The sequence below is a fragment of the Dipodomys spectabilis genome, unplaced genomic scaffold (genome assembly GCF_019054845.1).
Source record: "Dipodomys spectabilis isolate Male_0828 unplaced genomic scaffold, ASM1905484v1 ptg000360l, whole genome shotgun sequence".
In the NCBI taxonomy this organism is placed as follows: domain Eukaryota; kingdom Metazoa; phylum Chordata; class Mammalia; order Rodentia; family Heteromyidae; genus Dipodomys; species Dipodomys spectabilis.
In genome coordinates this window covers 473216-492500 of record NW_024871037.1, presented here as the reverse complement: position 1 = coordinate 492500, position 19285 = coordinate 473216, and the positions used below count along the sequence as shown (strand labels likewise).

The 19285-nt window shown below is 44.9% G+C and overlaps 1 protein-coding gene across 2 annotated transcripts; it reads left to right on the top strand.

Annotated features, from left to right (window-relative positions):
- Positions 1 to 151: 151 nt before the first annotated feature.
- Positions 152 to 14682, top strand: Tcaim (T cell activation inhibitor, mitochondrial). 2 transcript variants are annotated; one of them, XM_042665949.1, is made up of 11 exons: positions 155 to 172; positions 3258 to 3328; positions 5283 to 5418; positions 6843 to 6996; positions 7691 to 7943; positions 9122 to 9244; positions 10422 to 10519; positions 10860 to 10951; positions 12117 to 12349; positions 12876 to 13007; positions 14385 to 14682. In XM_042665949.1, the coding sequence occupies exons 2-11, from the start codon at positions 3303 to 3305 to the stop codon at positions 14623 to 14625; spliced, it is 1488 nt and encodes a 495-aa protein (XP_042521883.1). In that variant the 5' UTR covers positions 155 to 172; positions 3258 to 3302; the 3' UTR covers positions 14626 to 14682. The 2 variants fall into 2 exon arrangements, with proteins under 2 accessions (XP_042521884.1, XP_042521883.1); XM_042665950.1 differs by lacking the exon at positions 12876 to 13007 and having other exon boundaries at positions 152 to 172.
- The last annotated feature ends 4603 nt before the right edge of the window (positions 14683 to 19285 follow it).

The window sequence follows — 19285 nt, the reverse complement described above, 5'->3', positions numbered from 1 at the left end:
GCCAATCAGCGCGCGCGGGGCAGGCCCCGCCCCCTCTGCCTGCCCTCCCACACACACAGACGCGCGCGCCGCACACACTTGTCTGCTGTCTCGGCCGAAGGTCGCGCCGAAGTGGGGCGGGGAGGGCACAGAGCTGAGAAATCTATTTTGGGGGGGTCCGCGCTTCTGTGAGGTGAGGCGAGCGTCTGTTGGGCATGCTGTGGTCGTCCCCCCCCCCAACCTGGCTGGAGGGGGTGGGGGAGGGAAGGGCAGCGGCCTTCCTTTTTCCTTCTGGAAAAGTCTGGGAGGTGAAACAGGTCAAACCGACCCCCCCCCCCTCCAGACCCCCAGACTTTGGCGTCCGTAAAGGTGGGAGGGAGGGGTGGGGGGCTCCCACAGAGCCTTGGGGCACGGTTTGAGGGGTGTACCCCCCCCTTCACCCCCAACCCCACCCCCCTCACCCAACCTTCAGAGCCACCTTGGCCTCTTGAATTGGCTTGAGTTTGGGAGACAACCAGGCCAGCGGTTTGGGAGTCTCCCACGAACCTCTCCTAGCTGGCCTTGAACCCTTTATAGAGTAGCACCATTTCTTTCTAAGGTTGTATTGTTTCTGACTGTGACTGTTTTCTTCCCCTCCCCAAAGCTTTTTTTTGACCTGTGACCTCAAGTTGTCAGGACTTGAAATCCCAACAAGTGATATACCAAAAAAAAAAAAAAAAAAAAAACCCACACAAAAAACAAAAAAAGGAAGCAACAAAAGTGGTGTGAGTTTCTTGAATACGATTTCTGCTTTTGATACTTTTGCTTGCCTGGGTTTTCTTTTTTTTTTTGCGGGGGGGATGTTTTGGAGGAGGTTTTCTTTGGTTTGGTCCCCCTCCCCACTTAACCCACCACCCCTAACAAATATCCCTCCTAAAGCAATTGCAGGGCGGGGAATGTGACAGTGATAGAGAGCTTGTCTAGCATGCATGAAGACCCAGATTCGATTCCTCAGGACCACATAGACAGAAAAAGCCGGAAGTGGTACTGTGGCTCAAGTGGTAGAGTGCTAGCCTTGAGCAAAAGCAGCTCAGGGACAGTGCCCAGGCCCTGAGTTCAAGCCCCAGGACTGACCCAAAAAAAGCAATTCTGTCATTCCAACTACTGTGAGAAGCTGAAATCTGAGAATCAAGTTGCTGGGACAGGAAAGTCCAGGAGATTCTTATCTCCAATTAGCCAGCAAAAAGCTGAAAGTGGAGCTGTGGTTCAAGTGGTAGATTGCCAACCTTGAGCAAAAAGGCTGACAGCGTCCAAATCCTGAGTGTGAACCCCAGTTACCTCCCCTGACACACACACAAACACCTGCTTTGATTGGAACACATTCTTTTTTAGCCGTGTAAGATAATTACTAAGTGAAAGTTACATATTAAAGGAAAGTAGTCTGAGATTCTGTTTGTTTCCAATAAGCTACTTTCAAATAAAATTGTGCCAAAAGGCCAAAGCTCAATCTTGGGACTTCTACTTGTCAAGAACTATTTCTGGATTTGTCAGAAGTATTAAGCAAAGGAAAACATTTTTTCTTACACTCCTCTACCATTTAGATTTATCACTAATTTAGATATATTCCCACCCCCCATTTTTCTTTTCTTTTTTTTTTTTTTTGGGTCCGGTCATGGGGCCTGAACTCTGGGCCTGGGCGCTGTCCCTCAGCTCTTTAGCTCAAGGCTAGCACTCTACCACTTGAGCGACAGCGCCACTTCCGGCTTTTTTCTTTTTGCTTATGTGGTGCTGGGGAATCGAACCCAGGGCCTCATGCATGCAAGGCAAGCTCTCTACCACTGAGCCACCTTCCCAGCCCCCCCATTTTTCTTTGAGACAGTGCAGATTTAATTTTTGTGTGTGGGGGTGCCAGTCCTGGGGCTTGAACTGGAGGCCTGTCATTGAGCTTTTTTACTCAAGGCTAACACTCTACCACTTTCAGTCATTGGAGATAAGAGTCTCACAGACTTTCCTGCCCAGACTGGCTTTGAACCACAGTCCTCAGATCTCAGTGTCCTGAGTAGCTAGGATTACAGATGTGAGTACTGGCACCTGGCTTTAGCCTTCTTTTATTGTTTTTTGTTTGTTTGTTGTTGTTTTTGTCAGCTAGTGCTCTACCACTTTGAGCCATATTCCACTTCTGGCTTTGGGGTGCTTAATGGGAGATAAGAATCTCACAGACTTTGCTGTATGGGCTGGCCTTGAACAACAATCCTCAGATCTCAGCCTCCTGAGTAGTTAGAATTACAGGCCAGACCTACTGGTTCTTGGCTTTAGCCTTCTTTTTAATTCAAGAAAGTCTATGCTCACTGTCTTTTTCACAATCTATGTTCTATAACTGAAACTCATAAGAAGAACTAGGAATGTGGCACAGACAGGAGCTACCAGTACCCAGCCTGGATCTTTTGTAGCTCCATAGAAACTTAAAAATCTGTTGAAGCCAGGTGCTCGTAGCTCATTCCTATAATCCTAGCTATTCAGGACGCAGATATCTGAGGATCATGGTTTGAAGCCAGCTCAGGAAAGTCTGCAAGAACACTTATAATCCAATTAACAAGCAAAAAGTCAGAAGTAGAGCTGTGGCTCAAGTGGCAGAGCACTAGTCTTGAGCAAAAAAAGCTAAGGGACAGTGCCTAGGTTCTAAGTTCAAACTCTACCACCAGCACACAAAAAATAATCCATTTGGGGCTGGGAAGTTGACTCAGTGGTAGAGCACTTGCCTTGCATGCCTGAGGCACCTGGGTTCCATTCCTCAGCACCACATAAACAAAAAGAAAAAAGCCCAAAGTGGTGCTGTGGCTCAAGTGGTAGAGCGCTAGCCTTGAGCAAAAGAAGCTCAGGGACAGTACCCAGGCCCTGAATTCAAGGCCTAGGAGCTGGAAAAAATAATAATGATAGCCTTGAGCTGAAGAGCTGAGGAACAGCACCCAGGCCCAGAGTTCAGGCCCCACGACCAGACCAAAAAAAAAAAAAATCCATTTGTTGATATCTACCAAGTGACCATGAAATATTAAGGTTGTATGGAAGAAAAGAAGTGACATCTTGACAATATTGAGTCTTCCTATCTATGAATAAGGGAATGTCTATTTGGTTCTTTGATCTCTTCTGTCAGACCTCTGTAGTTTTCCACATACATTTTGCTCATGTTTTTATCATATTCCTAAATATTTCACTCCAGGAGGGGGTGTACTATAAATGCTAATGTGGTTTTTTTTTAATGTAGAGTACTGCTTAATTGTGGTATCTGCTTAATTTTATAGGCAATTGATGGATGCCTGGAAGTTGATATACACATATATTCAGTGATGTTTTGCCTGAGGCCTCTGACAAGGTAAACTATGATACAATCTATATGGAGTACGGGGGGTTTCAACTATACATTGAGTCACTGTTAGCTTTTAAATTCTACAGCTGTTTTACATTATAGCAGAAGGCAGGAATTTCGAAAAACGAAGTGAAAATTCATAGGAACAACCAGGTCTTCTAAGAGTCCACTCAAAGCAGGGACAGGGGTAGGGCTGGGAGCCTGACTTAGTGGTAGAGTGCTGGCCTAGTATGCAGGAAGCCTTCCCTGGGTTCGATTCCTCAGTACCACATACACAGAAAAAGCTGGAAGTGGCTCTGTGGCTCAAGTGGTAGAGTGCTATAGCCTTAAACAAAAGAAGCTCAGGGACAGGGCCCAGGCCCTGAGTTCAAGGCCTAGGAGCTGGAAAAAATAATAATGATGTCACCAGGTTCATACCTTTAATCTCAGCTATTCAAGGAAGCTGAAATCTGAGGATTGCAGTTTGAAGCCAGCTCAGGCAGGAAAATCCATGAGCCTCTTCTCTCCAGTGAACCTTCAGAAAACTGGAAGTGGAGTTGTGGCTCAAAGTGGTGGAGCACTAGCTTTGTTGGGGTGGAAATAAAATTTAGGGACAGCACGTAGGCCCCGAGTTCAAGCCACAGGACTGGTGTATACACACACACACCACAAAATCTGCATTTTTGTTTCATTGGGGGAGATAAATATAATTTTAATAGTATTTCATAGGTGTTGGACCAAAATTTAAAAAGGAGAATGTCAAGTACTAACTAGAACATTGTCATGCTAATAATGAAGGAATCAACTATAGTTCTCCAGCTCTTCTTTTTTTTTTTTTTGGATCCAGTCGTGGGGCCTGAACTCTGGGCCTGGGCGCTGTCCCTCAGCTCTTCAGCTCAAGGCTAGCGCTCTACCACTTGAGCCACAGCGCCACTTCCAGCTTTTTTCTTTTTGCTTATGTGGTGCTGAGGAATCGAACCCAGGGCCTCGAGCATACAAGGCAAGCACTCTGCCACTGAGCCACCTTCCCAGCCCCCAGCCCTTCTTATATATTATGATTATCAAGATACTTTCCACTACAGGCAGGCATGGGTGGTACACACCTATAATCCAAGCACTCAGGGGACGGAGGCAGGAGAATTGAAGGCCAGCCTGGATTGCATAAACAAGATACCCAAGACACCATTTCAAAACAAAATTTTTTTTCACTACTGAATATAGAGGAAAGCAAAACAGACTTTTTTTTTTTTTTTTTGGGTCAGCAATAGGGATTGAACTCAGAGCCTGGGCACTGTCTCTGAGCTCTTTTCACTGAAGGATAGTGCTCTACCGCTTTGAGCTACAGCTCCACTTCTGATTTTCTAAAGGTTTGTGAGAGATAAGACTCTCATGGGCTTTCCTGCCTGGGCTGGCTTTGAACCATGATCCTCAGATACTACCCTCGTGAGTAGCTAGATTACAAGTGTGAGCCACCAGCGCCCAACAAAAATAGACTTTTCTTGTCCCAAAGAATTTATAAAGAAAATGGTCATCATTTGTAGTGAAACAAGTTAGTAATACAAAGTGGACCATGAGGGGAAATTTTGTCTTCTAGTATTGCTCATATTGCATCAGGGTAATTAATAACCACTGCTAGATTTTAAAAACTCCCAGTATTTGTGGGTGTGTGTGCTTTTGGGGCTTGAACTCAGGGCCTAGGCACTGACCCTTAACCTTTTCGCTCAAGGCTAACACTCTACCACTTGAGCCACAGCTCCACTTCCAGTTTTCTGGTGGTTCTTTGGAGGTAAGAGTCTCTCAGACTTTGCTGCCCAGGCTGGCTTTGAACTGTGATCCTCAGAGGTCAGCCTCGTGAGTAGCTAGAATGACAGGCATGAGCCACAGACACCCTATGCATAGTACTTTTAACTTGAACGTCATTTCCTATGTGAGGGATGTGTAGCTATGCTGAGAAAATAACCGAACCACGTGTTTTTGACAGGTTCTCAGTAGAAAGGATACTTCCGCACTGGTTTCATTACTCAAGAGCTTTATCTGGAGCTGAAGCAATCAATGCCCTGAGACCTTTCTATTTTGCAGTCCATCCAGATTTCTTTGGAAAACACCCCAGAGAAAGGGTAAAACATTTTAAAAAAAATTTTTTTAATTAAAAAAACGAACTTTGTTGTCTACATTTCTGTTTAGTTCGTGTTCCAAAGGGCTGGGATGTGCCCCATGTGATGAGTGCTTACCTAGTAAATCTAGAAAGTACTAACTTGAAAACTAGTAAGAGGGCTGGGAAGGTGGCTCAGTGGTAGAGCACTTGCCTTGCATGCATGAGGCCCTGGGTTCGATTCCTCAGCACCACATAAGCAAAAAAGAAAAAAGCCAGAAGTGGCACTGTGGCTCAAGTGGTAGAGCACTAGCCTTGAGCTGAAGAGCTGAGGGACAGTGCCCAGGCCCAGAGTTCAGGCCCCACGACGGAACACCCCCCCCAAAAAAAAACAACTAGTAAGACTTTAAATTAATAACTAGCACAGCCCATCACTCATGGTTCACACCTGTAGTCTTAAATTTTCAGGAGGCTGAGATCTAAGGATCACAGTTGGAAGGAAGCCAGCTGAAGCCGGAAAGTCAGGGAGACTCTTATCTCCAATAAACTATTCAGAAAAAGCTGGGAATGGTGCTGTAGCTCAAGTGGTAGAACACTAACCTTGAGCAAAAAGAAGCTCAGGGACGGTGCCCAAGCCCTGAGTTCAAGCCCCAGGACTGGCCAAAAAGAAAGAAAAAGAAAAATGCTCAGTAACAGAGCTCAGGCCCTGAGTTCAAACACAAAGCTTGTGTGCTCTCTCTCTCTCTCTCTCTTTCTCTCTCACACATACACACACAGAACAAAAGATAAAGGGTGAACAAATGCAGTGGAACTCACTAGACTATGAAAAATGCACGATACAATTTGTGGGTGGAGACAGGAGGGAAAAACTGGGAGAGAGCAAGAGAGGGAAAACGGTAACATTGTCCAAAAAGAAATGTACTCATTATCTGACTTACATAACTACAACCACTCTGTATATCAGCCTTATAATAATAATTTTTTTTCTCCAGTCCTGGGGCTTGAACTCGGCCTGGGCACTGTCCCTAAGCTTCTTTGGCTCAACACTAGCGCTCTACCACTTGAGCCACAGTGCCACTTCCAGTTTTTTCTGTGTATATGGTGCTGAGGAATGGAACCCAGGGCTTCATGCATGCTAGGCAAGCAAATATAACTTGTGTGTGTGTGTGTGCTGCAGTCCTCAGGGCCTAGGCCCTGTCCCTGAGCATTTTTTGCTCAAGGCTAGCACTCACCCCCATTGAGTCTCAGGTTATTTCCAGCTTAATTGGTGCTTAATAGGAGATAAGAGTCTCCCAGACTTTTCTGCCCCTGCTGACTTTGAACCAAGATCCTCAGATCTCAGTATCCTGAGTAGCTAGGATTACAGGTGTGCACCACCAGCGCCTGGCTTGCCAAATATAATTTCTTTATTTTGTATTTAAACACCCTATTATATGTATTTTTTTCCAGGAAGTCAATGAAAATTCTCTGAAGAGATTAAGTGTCTACTTAGAAAACCTCCAGAAACCAGGCTTCAAGTCTTTGAAACCAACTCAGCTTACCTTTTATGTAAGAGAAACAGACCAGAACCCATCTGATAGCCCAGAAGCCTTCAGTACTTCCGGTACATTTTTCAGTTTCTACTATGTGTCTCTTGCCAGCCCTGTGTGCAATGAATTCCTTACAGAATGCCTTTGGAGGGCTGGGAAAGTGGGGGGGGAGGGGTCGGTAGAGTGTTAGCTTTGAGCATAAAAGCTGAGGTTCAGCTGGGCGCTGGTGGCTTATGCCTGTAATCCTAGCTACTCAGGAGGCTGAGATCTGAGGATCACGGTTCAAAGCCAGCCCAGGCAGGAAAGTCCATGAGACTCTTATCTCCAATAAACCACTAGAAAATTGGAAGTGGCACTATGGCTCAAGTGGTAGAGCGCAGGGACAGCGCCAAGCCCAGAGTTCAAGCCCTGCGACCAACCAAAAAAAAAGTTGAGGGACAACATCCAGACCTGAGATGCTACCAAAAAAAAAGGCTGACTCTATAAATATTGCATGGAAAGAAAATCCTTAGCAACGGTGGCTTACTCTTGTAATCCTAGCTACTCAGAAGGCTGAGATCTGAGAGTTATGGTTCAAAGCCAGCCTGGGCAGAAAAGTCCATGAGACTCTTATTGCCAATTAATCACAGAAAAAGCCAGCCTTGAACACAAAAGGCCTAGAGTTCAAGCGTCAGGACCAGCAATCAAAAAGAAAGAAAATTCTTGGTAAAGCAAAGCAAATAACCATCTATATTAATTGTTTGCCCGGGGCGGGGAATTCTATTCTAGGGTTTCGAGCCGTCCAGTTTACCTTGCATACCAGAGATCTGCTGAGCACCGTATTATATATTCTCAACTCCTGCAATTTATCTGCCAAACATATCCAAAGCTCCAACACAAATGTATACTCTCAGCCTATCAGAGAAGGCAAAAGGACTCCCAACAGGCCCATCAAATGGGACAAGTCGTATTACTCCTTCACTGGATTCAAGGACCCGGATGAAGACTTCGATCAAGTCTCCAGAATGGAAACAACCCTCACGTATGTACACAGCGTCATTTTTGAAAACCAAAGCTTAATTTGCAGGAAAAGTCACCCTAGTTAATTTCATCACTCCAGTAACCATTATGGAGAGGGGGAAAAAAAACTGTTTCATTTAAAGTTGCTATAATCAGGCAGGTGCTGGTGGCTCACACCTGTCATCCTAGCTACTCAGGAGGCTGAGACCTGAAAATCATGGTTCACATCCAGCCCTGTGAGACTCTTGTCTCCAGAGAACCACCTGAAAACTGGAACTGGAGCTGTGGCTCAGAGTAGTACAGCACTAGCCTTGAACACAAGAGCCCAGGCCCTGAGTTCAAGCTCCACAACCAAGTAAAAATGTCCAAAGTTTGAGAACTCAGCTTAACTTTACAGCTGCTAGCTGCTATAAGAGAACATGTGAACCAGGCTCCAGTGGCTCACGCCTGTCATCCTAGCTACTCAGGAGGCTGAGATCTGAGGATCGCGGTTCAAAGCCAGGCAGGAAAGGCTGTGAAACTCTTACCTCTAATAAACCAACAGAAAACCAGAAGTGGCGCTGTGGCTCAAGTGGTAGAGCGCTCGCCTTGAGCTGAAGAGCTAAGGGACAGCCCTCAGGCCCAGAGTTCAAGCCCCATGACCAACAACACCAACAACAAAAAAATGAGTGTGTGCGTGCGCATGTGTGCATGTACTCACACACACCAATGCTGGAGCTGGAGCTGGATGCTTGCCCTAGGCTTTTCTTTTCAAGGCTGGTCTCTACCACTTGGACCACAGCTCCAGTTCCAGCTTGTTTACTGGTTAATTGGAGAGAAGAGTCTCACAGACTTTCTTGTCCAGACTATCTTTGGGTTTTTTGGGGGGGGGTTTTGTCAGTTGTGGGCCTGAACTCTGGGCCTGGGTGCTGTCCCTCAGCTCTTCAGCTCAAGGCTAGCTCTCTACCACTTGAGCCACAGCACCACTTCTGGCTTTTTCTGCTTATGTGGTGCTGAAGAATCAAACCCAGGGCCTCATGCATGCAAGGCAAGCGCTTTACCACTGAGCCACCTTCCCAGCCATCCAGGCTGTCTTTGAACCACGATCCTCAGATCTCAGCCCCCTGAGGTCTGGGATTCATGAAGGTCTTCTAACAGGAGAAATGTTACACCATAGTTACCACTGCAAAGTCTGTATCTCTGTTTGTTTTTTCTTTCTAGATCCTGGCTAGATAACAATGGAAAAAGTGCCATTAAGAAGCTGAACAATAGTTTGCCACTCAGGAAAGAACTAGATCGTTTAAAAGACGAACTCTGTCACTTGTTGGAATTGTCAGATATCAGGTAATAAAGAAGAGAACCTAACCAGGTACAGGTGGCTCACACCTGTCAGGAGGCTGACATCTAAGGATTGCTGTTCAAAGCCAGGCCGAGCAGGAAAGTTTGTGAGACTCTGATCTCCAATGAACCACCAAAAAAAAAAAAAAAAATGGAAGTGGAGCTGTGGCTCAAAGTGGTAGAGCGCTAGCCTTGAACAAATGAGTACAGGGACAGTGCCCAGGCCCTGAGTTCAAGCCCCACAACTGAAAAAAAAAAAGGAAAGAGAACCCGATGTATAGATTAAAATACACATAAATTACCTACAACCAAAGCCTAACCCTTTTCCATATATACCTAGCATTTATAGATATATAATTATATTTAATATATTTAATTTATATATGCTTAATATATTTATTAAACTTATATATTAAATCTTTAAACAAATTGTAATATTTAACATGTTTAATATATTATGTATATGTGTATGAATGTGTGTATATATACACACACACACATACATACATACACACAAATACACATTCACTAATTATATTACATCCAGTAAGATGGATATTTGAATTTTTTTTTTCTTGGCCAGTCCTGGGGCTTGAAACTCAGGGCTTGGGTGCTGTCCCTGAACTTCTTTTTGCTCAAGACTAGCACTCATCACTTGAGTCAAACGCTACTTCTGGCTTCCTTTGTGTATGTGGTTCTGAGGAATCGAACCCAGGGCTTCAGACATGCAAGGCAAGCACTCTACCACTGAGCCACCTTCCCAGCCCCAGGTGTTTGAATTTAAAAGGCCACTAGTAGATCTGGTGGCTCACACCTGTCATCCTAGCTACTCAGGAGGCTGAGATCTGAGGATCATGGCTCCAAGCCAGCCCAGGCAAGAAACACTATGAGATACTTATCTCCAATGAATCACCCCACCCCACCCCCCCAAAAAAATGGAAGTGGCACCGTGGCTCAAGTGGTAGAGCACTCGCCTTGAGCCGAAGAGCTGAGGGACAGCGCCCAAGCCCAGACTTCAAGCCCCAGGACTGACCCCCCCCCCCAAAAAAAAAAGTACCCTCCCCTCAAAAAGTGGAGTGTGACAGAAAGGCACAGGCTATGTCAGGAGTCTAGCAGTGAGAGCGAGAACCGCCATCATCCCATGGGGATACTGCTCCTAACGCACCTATGTTTGTTGGCATAGATGGCAGAGAGGCTGGGGAATCGCCCATCGCTGTAGCCAGCTGCATAGCCTAGGCCGCCTGGCCCAGCAGAACTTGGAAACCCTGCAGAAAGCAAAAGGTAACCGTTTTCCACACTCTTCAAAGTGTCATTTAGACCAAGACACTGGTACCTGACCACTCCGTCAGCCTAGCTGCTCAGGAGGCTGAGATCTAAGGATCACAGTTGGAGGCCAGCATAAGACTCTCAATCTCCCAAAAAATGCTGGAAGGAGACCGGTGGCACCCCAGTGGTAGAATGTTAGCCTGGAATGACAAGCCAAAGAGACATGCCAGACTCTTTTTTAAGTTCAAGCCCCAGTATCCGCATCAAAAAATAAATAAACACAAACCAGAGGCAGAAAACTGACCTTTCAGCTTCTCTGCCAGCCATAACAAAAGGCTTTGTGTTCTGCCTCCAGGCTGCACCCTGGTATTTACAGACCGCTCAGGCATGAGCGCAGTGGGTCACGTGATGCTAGGAACCATGGACGTCCATCATCATTGGACCAAAGTAAGAAAAATCACATGGCTTCCCTCTCATACTGCTCTGTTTTGCCTTTGTGCTAACCAAAGTTTACATCCTAGCCCCCAGCACTTTGCCAATCAGATTCTTAATACCATGTAACCTGCTGGGCTGCGGGGGCTGACACCTGTCACCCTCGCTACTCATGCAGCTGAGATCTGAGGATCGCAGTTCAAACCCAGACAGCAAAGTCCATGAGACACTCAGCTCCAATAAACTACTCCCCAGAAAAGCTGGAAATAAGGTCTCTAGCTCAAGCGGGTAGAGCACTAGCCTAGAACAAAAGAAACTCAGGGACAGCACCCAGACCCTGAGTTCAGCCATCAAGACCAGCACACACACAAAAAAGTTCTATAATGAATGCAATAGAAATATAAAAATCTGGGCTGGAAAGGTGGCTCAGTGGTAGAGTGCTGGCCTCGCATGCATGAGGCTCTGGGTTCAATTCTTCAGCACCACATAAACAGAAAAAGCTGGAAGTGTCGCTGTGGTTCAAGTGGTAGAGCGCTAGCCTTGAGCTGAAGAGCTGATGAACAGCACCCAGGCCCAGAGTTCAAGCCCCACGACCGACAAAAAAAAAAAAAATATATATATATATATACACATAAAAAGCATACAAATTGTTTATAATCTACTTTGTGACTTTTTATGAAAACTAAGGCTACTCCCTACTTTTCTAGTCCCTAACTTTTCTGATTTTCCTCTTAGTACATTACATATCATATATAAGCCAGACACCTGTGGCTCACACCTATCATCCTAGCTACTCTAGACAGAGACTCAGATGTTAAGATTGCAGTTTGAAGCCAGCCAAGAATCTGAGAAGAGACTCTTATCTCTAATTAATCACTAAAAAAAGCTCCACTGATGGAGAATGCTAGTGGTAGAGTGCTAGCTTTAAGCAGAAAAAAAGCTCAAGGACAGTGCCCAGACCCTGAGTTCAAGCCTAGGACTGACCAAAAAAAAAAAAATCTCTAGATGCACACTGGTATGTTTTGAATATTCATATTACAAACATCATATTAAATGTTTCTCCTGTGTTTTCTCCTTCAGTTTTCTTCAGTTCTCTTTAGGAAAACCTAAAGTTGCATTCTTTTAGTAACATAAAACTAAATATGTCTCTTTTTTTTTCTTTTTGGTCTTAATACTGTAGCTCTTTGAAAGATTACCAAGTTACTTTGACCTTCAAAGAAAGCTAATGATTTTAGAAGACCAAATAAGCTCTCTTCTAGGCGGTATTCAAGTCATTTATATTGAAGAATTCCAGCCAGTATTAACCCTGGAAGAATATTATTCTCTCCTTGATGTGTTTTACAATAGACTGTTGAAAACTAGAATCTCTTTCCATCCGCAAAGTCTCCGTGGCTTAGAAATGATTCTTAACAGGTAAATATCTAAAACAGGACCATGTCATTTCCCCCTCTAATGGAGTTCATTGAATTGTGTCGTATCCAGCATGGAGATCTTACAATTTTTTTTAAATTAACGTGTGTGTGTGTCTGTGTGTGTGCACGCACATGTGCACGTGCATGCGTGCGTGTGTGCACTAGTCCTGGGGCTTTTGCTGTTGTTTCTTTGGGGGGGGGAGGGTTGTGTTGTTGTTGTTGTTTTGCTCAAGGCTAGTGCTGTACCACTTGAGCCCACAGCCCCACTTCCAGCTTTTTGCTGGTTCCTGGGAGATAAGACTCTCCTGGACTTTCGTGCCCAGGCTGGCTTCGAACCTTGGTCCTCAGATCTCAGCTTACTGAGTTGTGATGATTCCAAGCATGAGCCACTGGCTCATGTTTTTAAAATTGGATGTTCTGGGGGATTTCTCTTGCTACTCCAAGAATATCAAAGCATTTTTTTATGGCAGTAATAGGAAGAAAAGTCAGTGATTTTTTTTTTCACCCTAATGTATGTTTCCTTTAAGTGACAGATACGCTCCAAGCTTGCACAAACTCGGGCATTTTAATATCCCAGTATTCTGCGATCTAGTGAGTCTGCAGTGGTTTATTTGCACCAGGGCCCACCAGGCGAGAGAGAACATGAAGAAAAAGGAAGAGTAAGTACTCATGCCCTCTGCAAAGCCACAGCATTCACTCTAACTTTGAAAGGCTCAGGAATTTAGAACACATAAATATGGGACTGTAAGCCAGGTGTCGGTGGCTCACGCCTGTCAGTCTAGCTACTCAGGAGGCTAAGATGTGAGGATCTTGGTGGTTCAAAGCCAGCCTGGCAGGAAAGTCCAGGAGATTCTTATCTCCAGTGAACTACCAGAAAACTGGAAGTGGCGCTGTGGCTCAAGGGTAGAGTGCTAGCCTTGAGCTGAAGAGCTGAGGGACAGCGCCCAGGCCCAGAGTTCAAGCCCAACGATTGACAAATATATATATCTATATATATCTATATATATATATATAGAGAGAGAGAGAGATATATAGATATATATATAGATATAATATGATAGATAGATAGATAGAATCCTAGCTACTCAAGAGGCTGAGATCTGAGAATCTTTGTTGGAGGTCAGTCTGGGCAGGAAAGACTATGAGATCTCTTACCTCCAATTAACCTTCAAAAAGCAGAAAGGGAGCTGTGGCTCAAATGGTAGAATGGCCTTTAGTTAAAAAAAAAAGTTCAAGAACAGCACCTAGGCCACACACACACATTCTCTCTCTCTCTCTCTCTCTCTCTCTCTCTCTCTCTCTCTCTCTCTCTCCTCTCCTCTCTGTCTCTATCTTTCTTTGTCTGTCTGTCTCTCTCTCTCACGAAAGACTGGTGACTGCTGACTTTATGCCTGTCATCCTAGCTTCTTGGGAGGGTGACATCTTGGTTCACAGCCAGCCCAGGCAGGAAAGTCCGTGAGACTCTTATCTCCAGTAAACTACCAGAAAACTAGTAGTGGGACTATGGCTCAAGTGATAGAGCACCCACCTTGAGTGAGAGTGCTCAGGGACAGTGCCCAGGCCCGAGTTCAAGCCCCAGTCAGTACCAGCACAAAAAAATAAATAAAAACGATGTTTTGAAACTTGCAACTTCTACTGTCTTCAGTCATTTCTAGCTACAATGTCAAACAGAAGCAAAGCTTTTGAACTAATGCCTTTTCTTTTTCCTCTGCTAGTCCTGGCGTTTGAACTCAGGGCCTGGCCACTGACTGACCTTAAGCTCTTCTGTTCAAGGCTAGCATACCAGCCACTTGAGCCACAGTTCCACTTTTGGCTTTCTTGATAGTTTATTGGAGAAAATAGTCTCAGGGACTTTCCTTCCTGGGCTGGCTTTGAACCATAATCCTCAGATCTCAGCCTCCTGAGTAGCTAGAATGACAAGCGTGAGCCACCAATGTCCAGCAGATAAGACTGTTGACATTCTATGTTCAATTATGTAGTTGTAGCTCATGGCAATATTTCCTTTTGCTTTTCTTTTTTTTTCTCCTGTGCCATAGGTTAAAAGTCCTTGAACACGAATTGATTCAGGCCTCCACCAAGAAATTTTCCCTGGAGAAGTTATACAAGGAACCCAGCATTTCTAGTATACAAATGGTGGAGTGTTGTAAGAGACTACTAGAACAATCTCTGCCGTATCTGCAGGGAATGCATCTTTGCATCTCACACTTCTATTCTGTCATGCAGGATGGAGACCTGTGTATTCCTTGGAACTGGAAAAATGGAGAACCTACCAAGTAACAGAGCCATTACTTTATTTCTTTTTAAGGGATAGGAAAAAAAAACTCATCAGCTTATTTCAATCCACAATTTGATAGGATATGGTTAACCTGTTACAAGAACACGGTTTCTGATTGCTGTCTTACAAGTAGACATTTTCTTACAAACGAATTGCTGTGGAGAAACTTGTTTTACAAAGCTTTTGATCAGCCACGTGCTCGTGGCTCCTGTCTGTCATCCTAGCTACTCAGGAAGCTGAGAGTTGACTTATCAGGGTTCGAAGCTAGCCCGTGCAGGAAGTTGGTGAGACTCTTTGTGGCTCAAGTGCTAGCCTTTAACAAAAACAAACAAAAAAACAGAACATGAAGACCTGAGTTCAAGTCCCTATACCAGTATTAGAGAAAAAAAAGCTTTTATCTTCCAGTTTTATGGTGTTCATTGGCCAGATGTTACAGTCAAGGACATATTTTTTTGTTACAGTGAAAGAGGCATATATATATATATATATATTTTTTTTTTTTTTTCCCCCAGTTGTGGGGCTTGAACTCGGCCTAGGCACTGTCCTAGAGCCTCTTTGTGCTCAAGCCTAGCACCCTACCACTTGAGCCATAGCTCCACATCCAGTTTTTGAATGGTTCATTGGAGATAAAAGTCTCATGGGGACTCTTCTGCTCAGGCTGGCTTCAAAAAGCGATCCTCAGATCTCAGCCTCCTGAGCAGCTAGGATGATAATGTAGGAGCCACTGGCACCCAGTTTGAAGTTCTATTTTTATAGGAGTGAGTGTTGGGTCCTGGACTGGATAAGTTTGTGTCTAAATCTCTCATTTCCAATATAGCTCTGAGGGACTTGAATGCAGAGCACAGTTCAGCAAGCGTCCTTGTGAGTATATTTCATGTGCGCGCACACACACACACTTGTACACACTCACACATACACGTTTTGCAGCTGGCGATGGGCAGTTCATTCCTCCCAGATAGATGACTGACAGGCAGCAAACATTCAATAACCAAATTTTGCCTAAGAGAAAGCAAGTGATGGAATGTCTGAATTGACTAATGACGTTGTCTTAAACAGTCTGATGATGTGACCAGAGAACTTAATGCCATAAAACACTGTCTGTTGGAGCTGGGATTGTAGCTAAGTGGCAGAACACAGGCTTAGTTAGCAGGGACAAGGTCCTAGATCCGTCCTTAGCACTGCAATAATAAAAATAAATAAGCAAGGGAGGGGAATGTGTTTGAATCTCTTATGTAGGTTTGTTCTGATGGAAAGGAACTGGGTATGGGTGGCTCATGCCTGTTATTCTAGCTCCTCAGGAGGCTGACATCTGAGTACTGTGGTTCAAAGCCAGCCTGGGCAGAAAAGTCCATGAGACTCTTATCTCTTAATGAACCACCAAAGCGCCAAAACTGGGGCTGTGGCTCAATTGAAGAGAACAAAAAAATATCTAAGGGACAGCAACCAGGCTCTGAGTGTAAGCCCCAATGCCAACACTAAAAATAATTAATCAATCAATTAATTGATTAACAGTTTATTCTCAAATAAGTTACATTGTTCCCATCAGGACTAGAGACCAGCTCTCCAGGTTCTGTGTCTGTCTCTGCAAATCCCCCTCTTGATTCCTTAACTAGACCCAAAATCTCTGCTTGTTTCTCAAGAGGACAAGATGAATCCTGGCTTTGAGACACTGACTTTTTTGGGGCGAAGAGGGGTGACTAGGAGGGGCCCCCCTATAGAATGTATCATACTGATCCAAAATGTAAAATCAGTTCTTGGCGTTTATTTTGAATGTATGAAAAATATCATCTGTTGCTTTAAAAGTTCTAATTCAAATGTGTGTTCCAAAGAAGCATTACTTTGTAATTCTTATACTTGGTGTGTATTTAACTTGTGGCAAACCACTAATTTAATATACTTAAAATTCTCTTTTCTAATATAACACCTATTTTTGCCTGTAAAGATTTTTTCAGAGCTACATGATGAACGGAAGAAATTCCTCAAAGATTATACGGGGAAACTTACTAGAAAATTAAGTTCGGATCGTGCCATTTCTAAAATGATCTAATAGAACCTTGACTTTTGAATTGGTTTTGAATTGGATTTCTGTCTCAATCACTACATAATAAATAATACCTACATTAACCAGAAAACTGCTTTCCTTTGTTATCTCATTATCAGTACTTTCACAACTACTACAGAATAATAAGAAATGATAAGAAATCAGTGCAAGCCGGGTGGTGGTTCGAATCTTAATCCTAGCTCAGGAAGCTGAGATCTGAGGATCAAAGCCAGCCTGAGCAGGAAAGTCTATGAGACTCTTATCTGCAATTAAATCACAAAAAAAAGCCAGAAGTGGCTCTGTGGCTCAACTAGTTTGAGCAAAAGTAGCTCAGGGACAGCGCCCAAGCCCAAAGTTCAAGCCTCAGGAGCCACAAAAATAAATAAATTGAGCTAAGCGCTGGTGGCTCACGCCTGTAATCCTCACTACTCAGGAGGCTGAGATCTGAGGATCACCGTTCAAAGCCAGACTAGGCAGGAAAGTCCCTGAGACTCTTCTCGCCAATAAATCACTAGAAAACCGGAAGTGGCGCTGAAGAGCGCAGGGACAGTGCCTGAGCCTAGAGTTCCAGCCCCACAGCTGACTAAATAAATAAATAGGTGCCAATCACAGTAACTCATGCCTGTAATCCTAGCTACTTGGGAGGCTAAAATCAGGAGGATCATGGTTCAAAGCCAACCTGGGCTGGCTATTTCTGTCCCTAGAACTAGGCCTGTGGGAGAAAGAGGAATCAGGTCCTGATCCAAAGTCAGCTCACCTTTAAATCCTTTGGAATCTTAAAGTCTCAGGTGTGTGGACCAGGAAAGAATACCATGTCTGTTGGTTTTAGTTCATTTCACCTAAAGGAAATGAATACACGCAAGGGGAAAAAAGCAAACTGATACTCCGGCCTGTGACGTGAAGTTCACAGAGTGGTCTTTTGGCTTGGACAGTAGTGGAGTGGGACCTGCACACATCTGGTGCTCTCCTAGTGTGAACAGACTGAGTGTCTGGTGTCTGCCCAGCATCCTTTGACTTGTGGCCACAGCATTCCAATTTCTGCCTCCATTGTCATGGCAACATTCCCTCTTCTATTCTCCTGTGGATCTGAGGGAGATTTAGAACTCTGTAGGCAAATGGGAGAAGTCAGTGGGGGGGGAGGGGGGAGCAGAGATGTCAGTCCTTCCTGGGGACCCTGAGGAAAGCAGAGATGACTCATGTGAAGTCATGTACCCCCCTCCCCCACCCCCACTCCACCCTCTCCTCTTTTGGGAAAGTCACGATCATGGCTCTGATTAGAGCTAAGAACTCGAGCTGACCAGCAGACGCTGGACTGATTCCCAAACAACTCTTAATGAAGTATCCTAAGGGTAAAACAAAACAGGTGCTGGTGGCTCATGCCTATAATCCCTGCTACTTGGGAGGCTGAGATCTGAGGATTGTGGTTCAAAGCCAGACAAGGCCGGAAAGTCCCTAAGACTCTTTATCTCCCATGAACCACCAGAAAACCAAAAAAGTAGAGCTGTGGCTCAAAGGGATAGAGCACTAGCCTCAAGCAAGAAAGCTCGGAGACAGTGCCCAGGCCCTGAGTTCAAACCCCACGACCATCATTAACAGCAAAAAGATGTCTCAAAATCTAAGCAACATTTAATTAGGGTTGAAAGCATCCGGTGCCAAATGTCTACCTGGATCCATGATGGATAAGAAAAATGCAAAATGGCTCTGGGAAAATAAGAGACAAGGAGGATGCCGAAGAAAACTGGATTCTTGGGAGAATGTTGCTTTTCAGCTTTTAGGGGAAGGACCTTCTGGAAGGAGGGTTGGAAGGACCTGAGGAAGATGATGGCGTGCCGCTGGCACAGTGCCCCCTGCTGGCGAGGGGGTGCCAGGCATGGCTGAGAATGGAGGAGATTGCCTTACTACATTTTTGGTCTTGCGTGGTGGTGGAGCTGGTGTGGACAGAGGGAAGTTTCTGGAACCCAGGTCCTTCAGTGGTGTCTTGGGAGCGCAGGGTAAGGGCAGTCTGGGATCAGGGGTGGCAGGCCGGGATGCTGATCGCTCCTGAGGCTTCACAGGTGAGGGACACACGGTGTCTGCCTTCCATGGCGGGTAGGTGATTTCTCCAGTGACCTCATTGACCCAGAAGAACATGTCAACAGTTTTCTTCCCCTGTCCAAACTGACTCTTAGACATCTCTTAAAAAAGAAAAGAAAGCAAATGAGACAAAATGGTAGGAGGTCCTAAGAACCCCCAAATCATCCCACCACAAATAGCTGCCTAACTGAAGGACTCCCGAGTATTTGTTTTTTGGTCGGTTGTGGGGCTTGAGCTGTGGGCCTGAGCGCTGTCTCTGAGCTTCTTTTGCTCAAGGCGAGTGCTCTACCACTTGAGCCACAGCACCACTTCTGGGTTTTCTGGTGGTTCATTGAAGAGAAGAGTCTCAGGCTGGCTTTGAACTGTGATCCCCAGATACTAGCCTCCTGAGTAGTTAGGAATACCAGCATGAGCCACTGGTGCCCAACTCTTTGCCTTCTTTAGAATGAACCCAGTGATTGTTTGTCCCCTTGAGAAACTTCAAGGTTAGGGGGCTGGGAAGGCAGCTCAATGGTAGAGTGCTTGCCTAGCATGAATGAAGCCCTGGG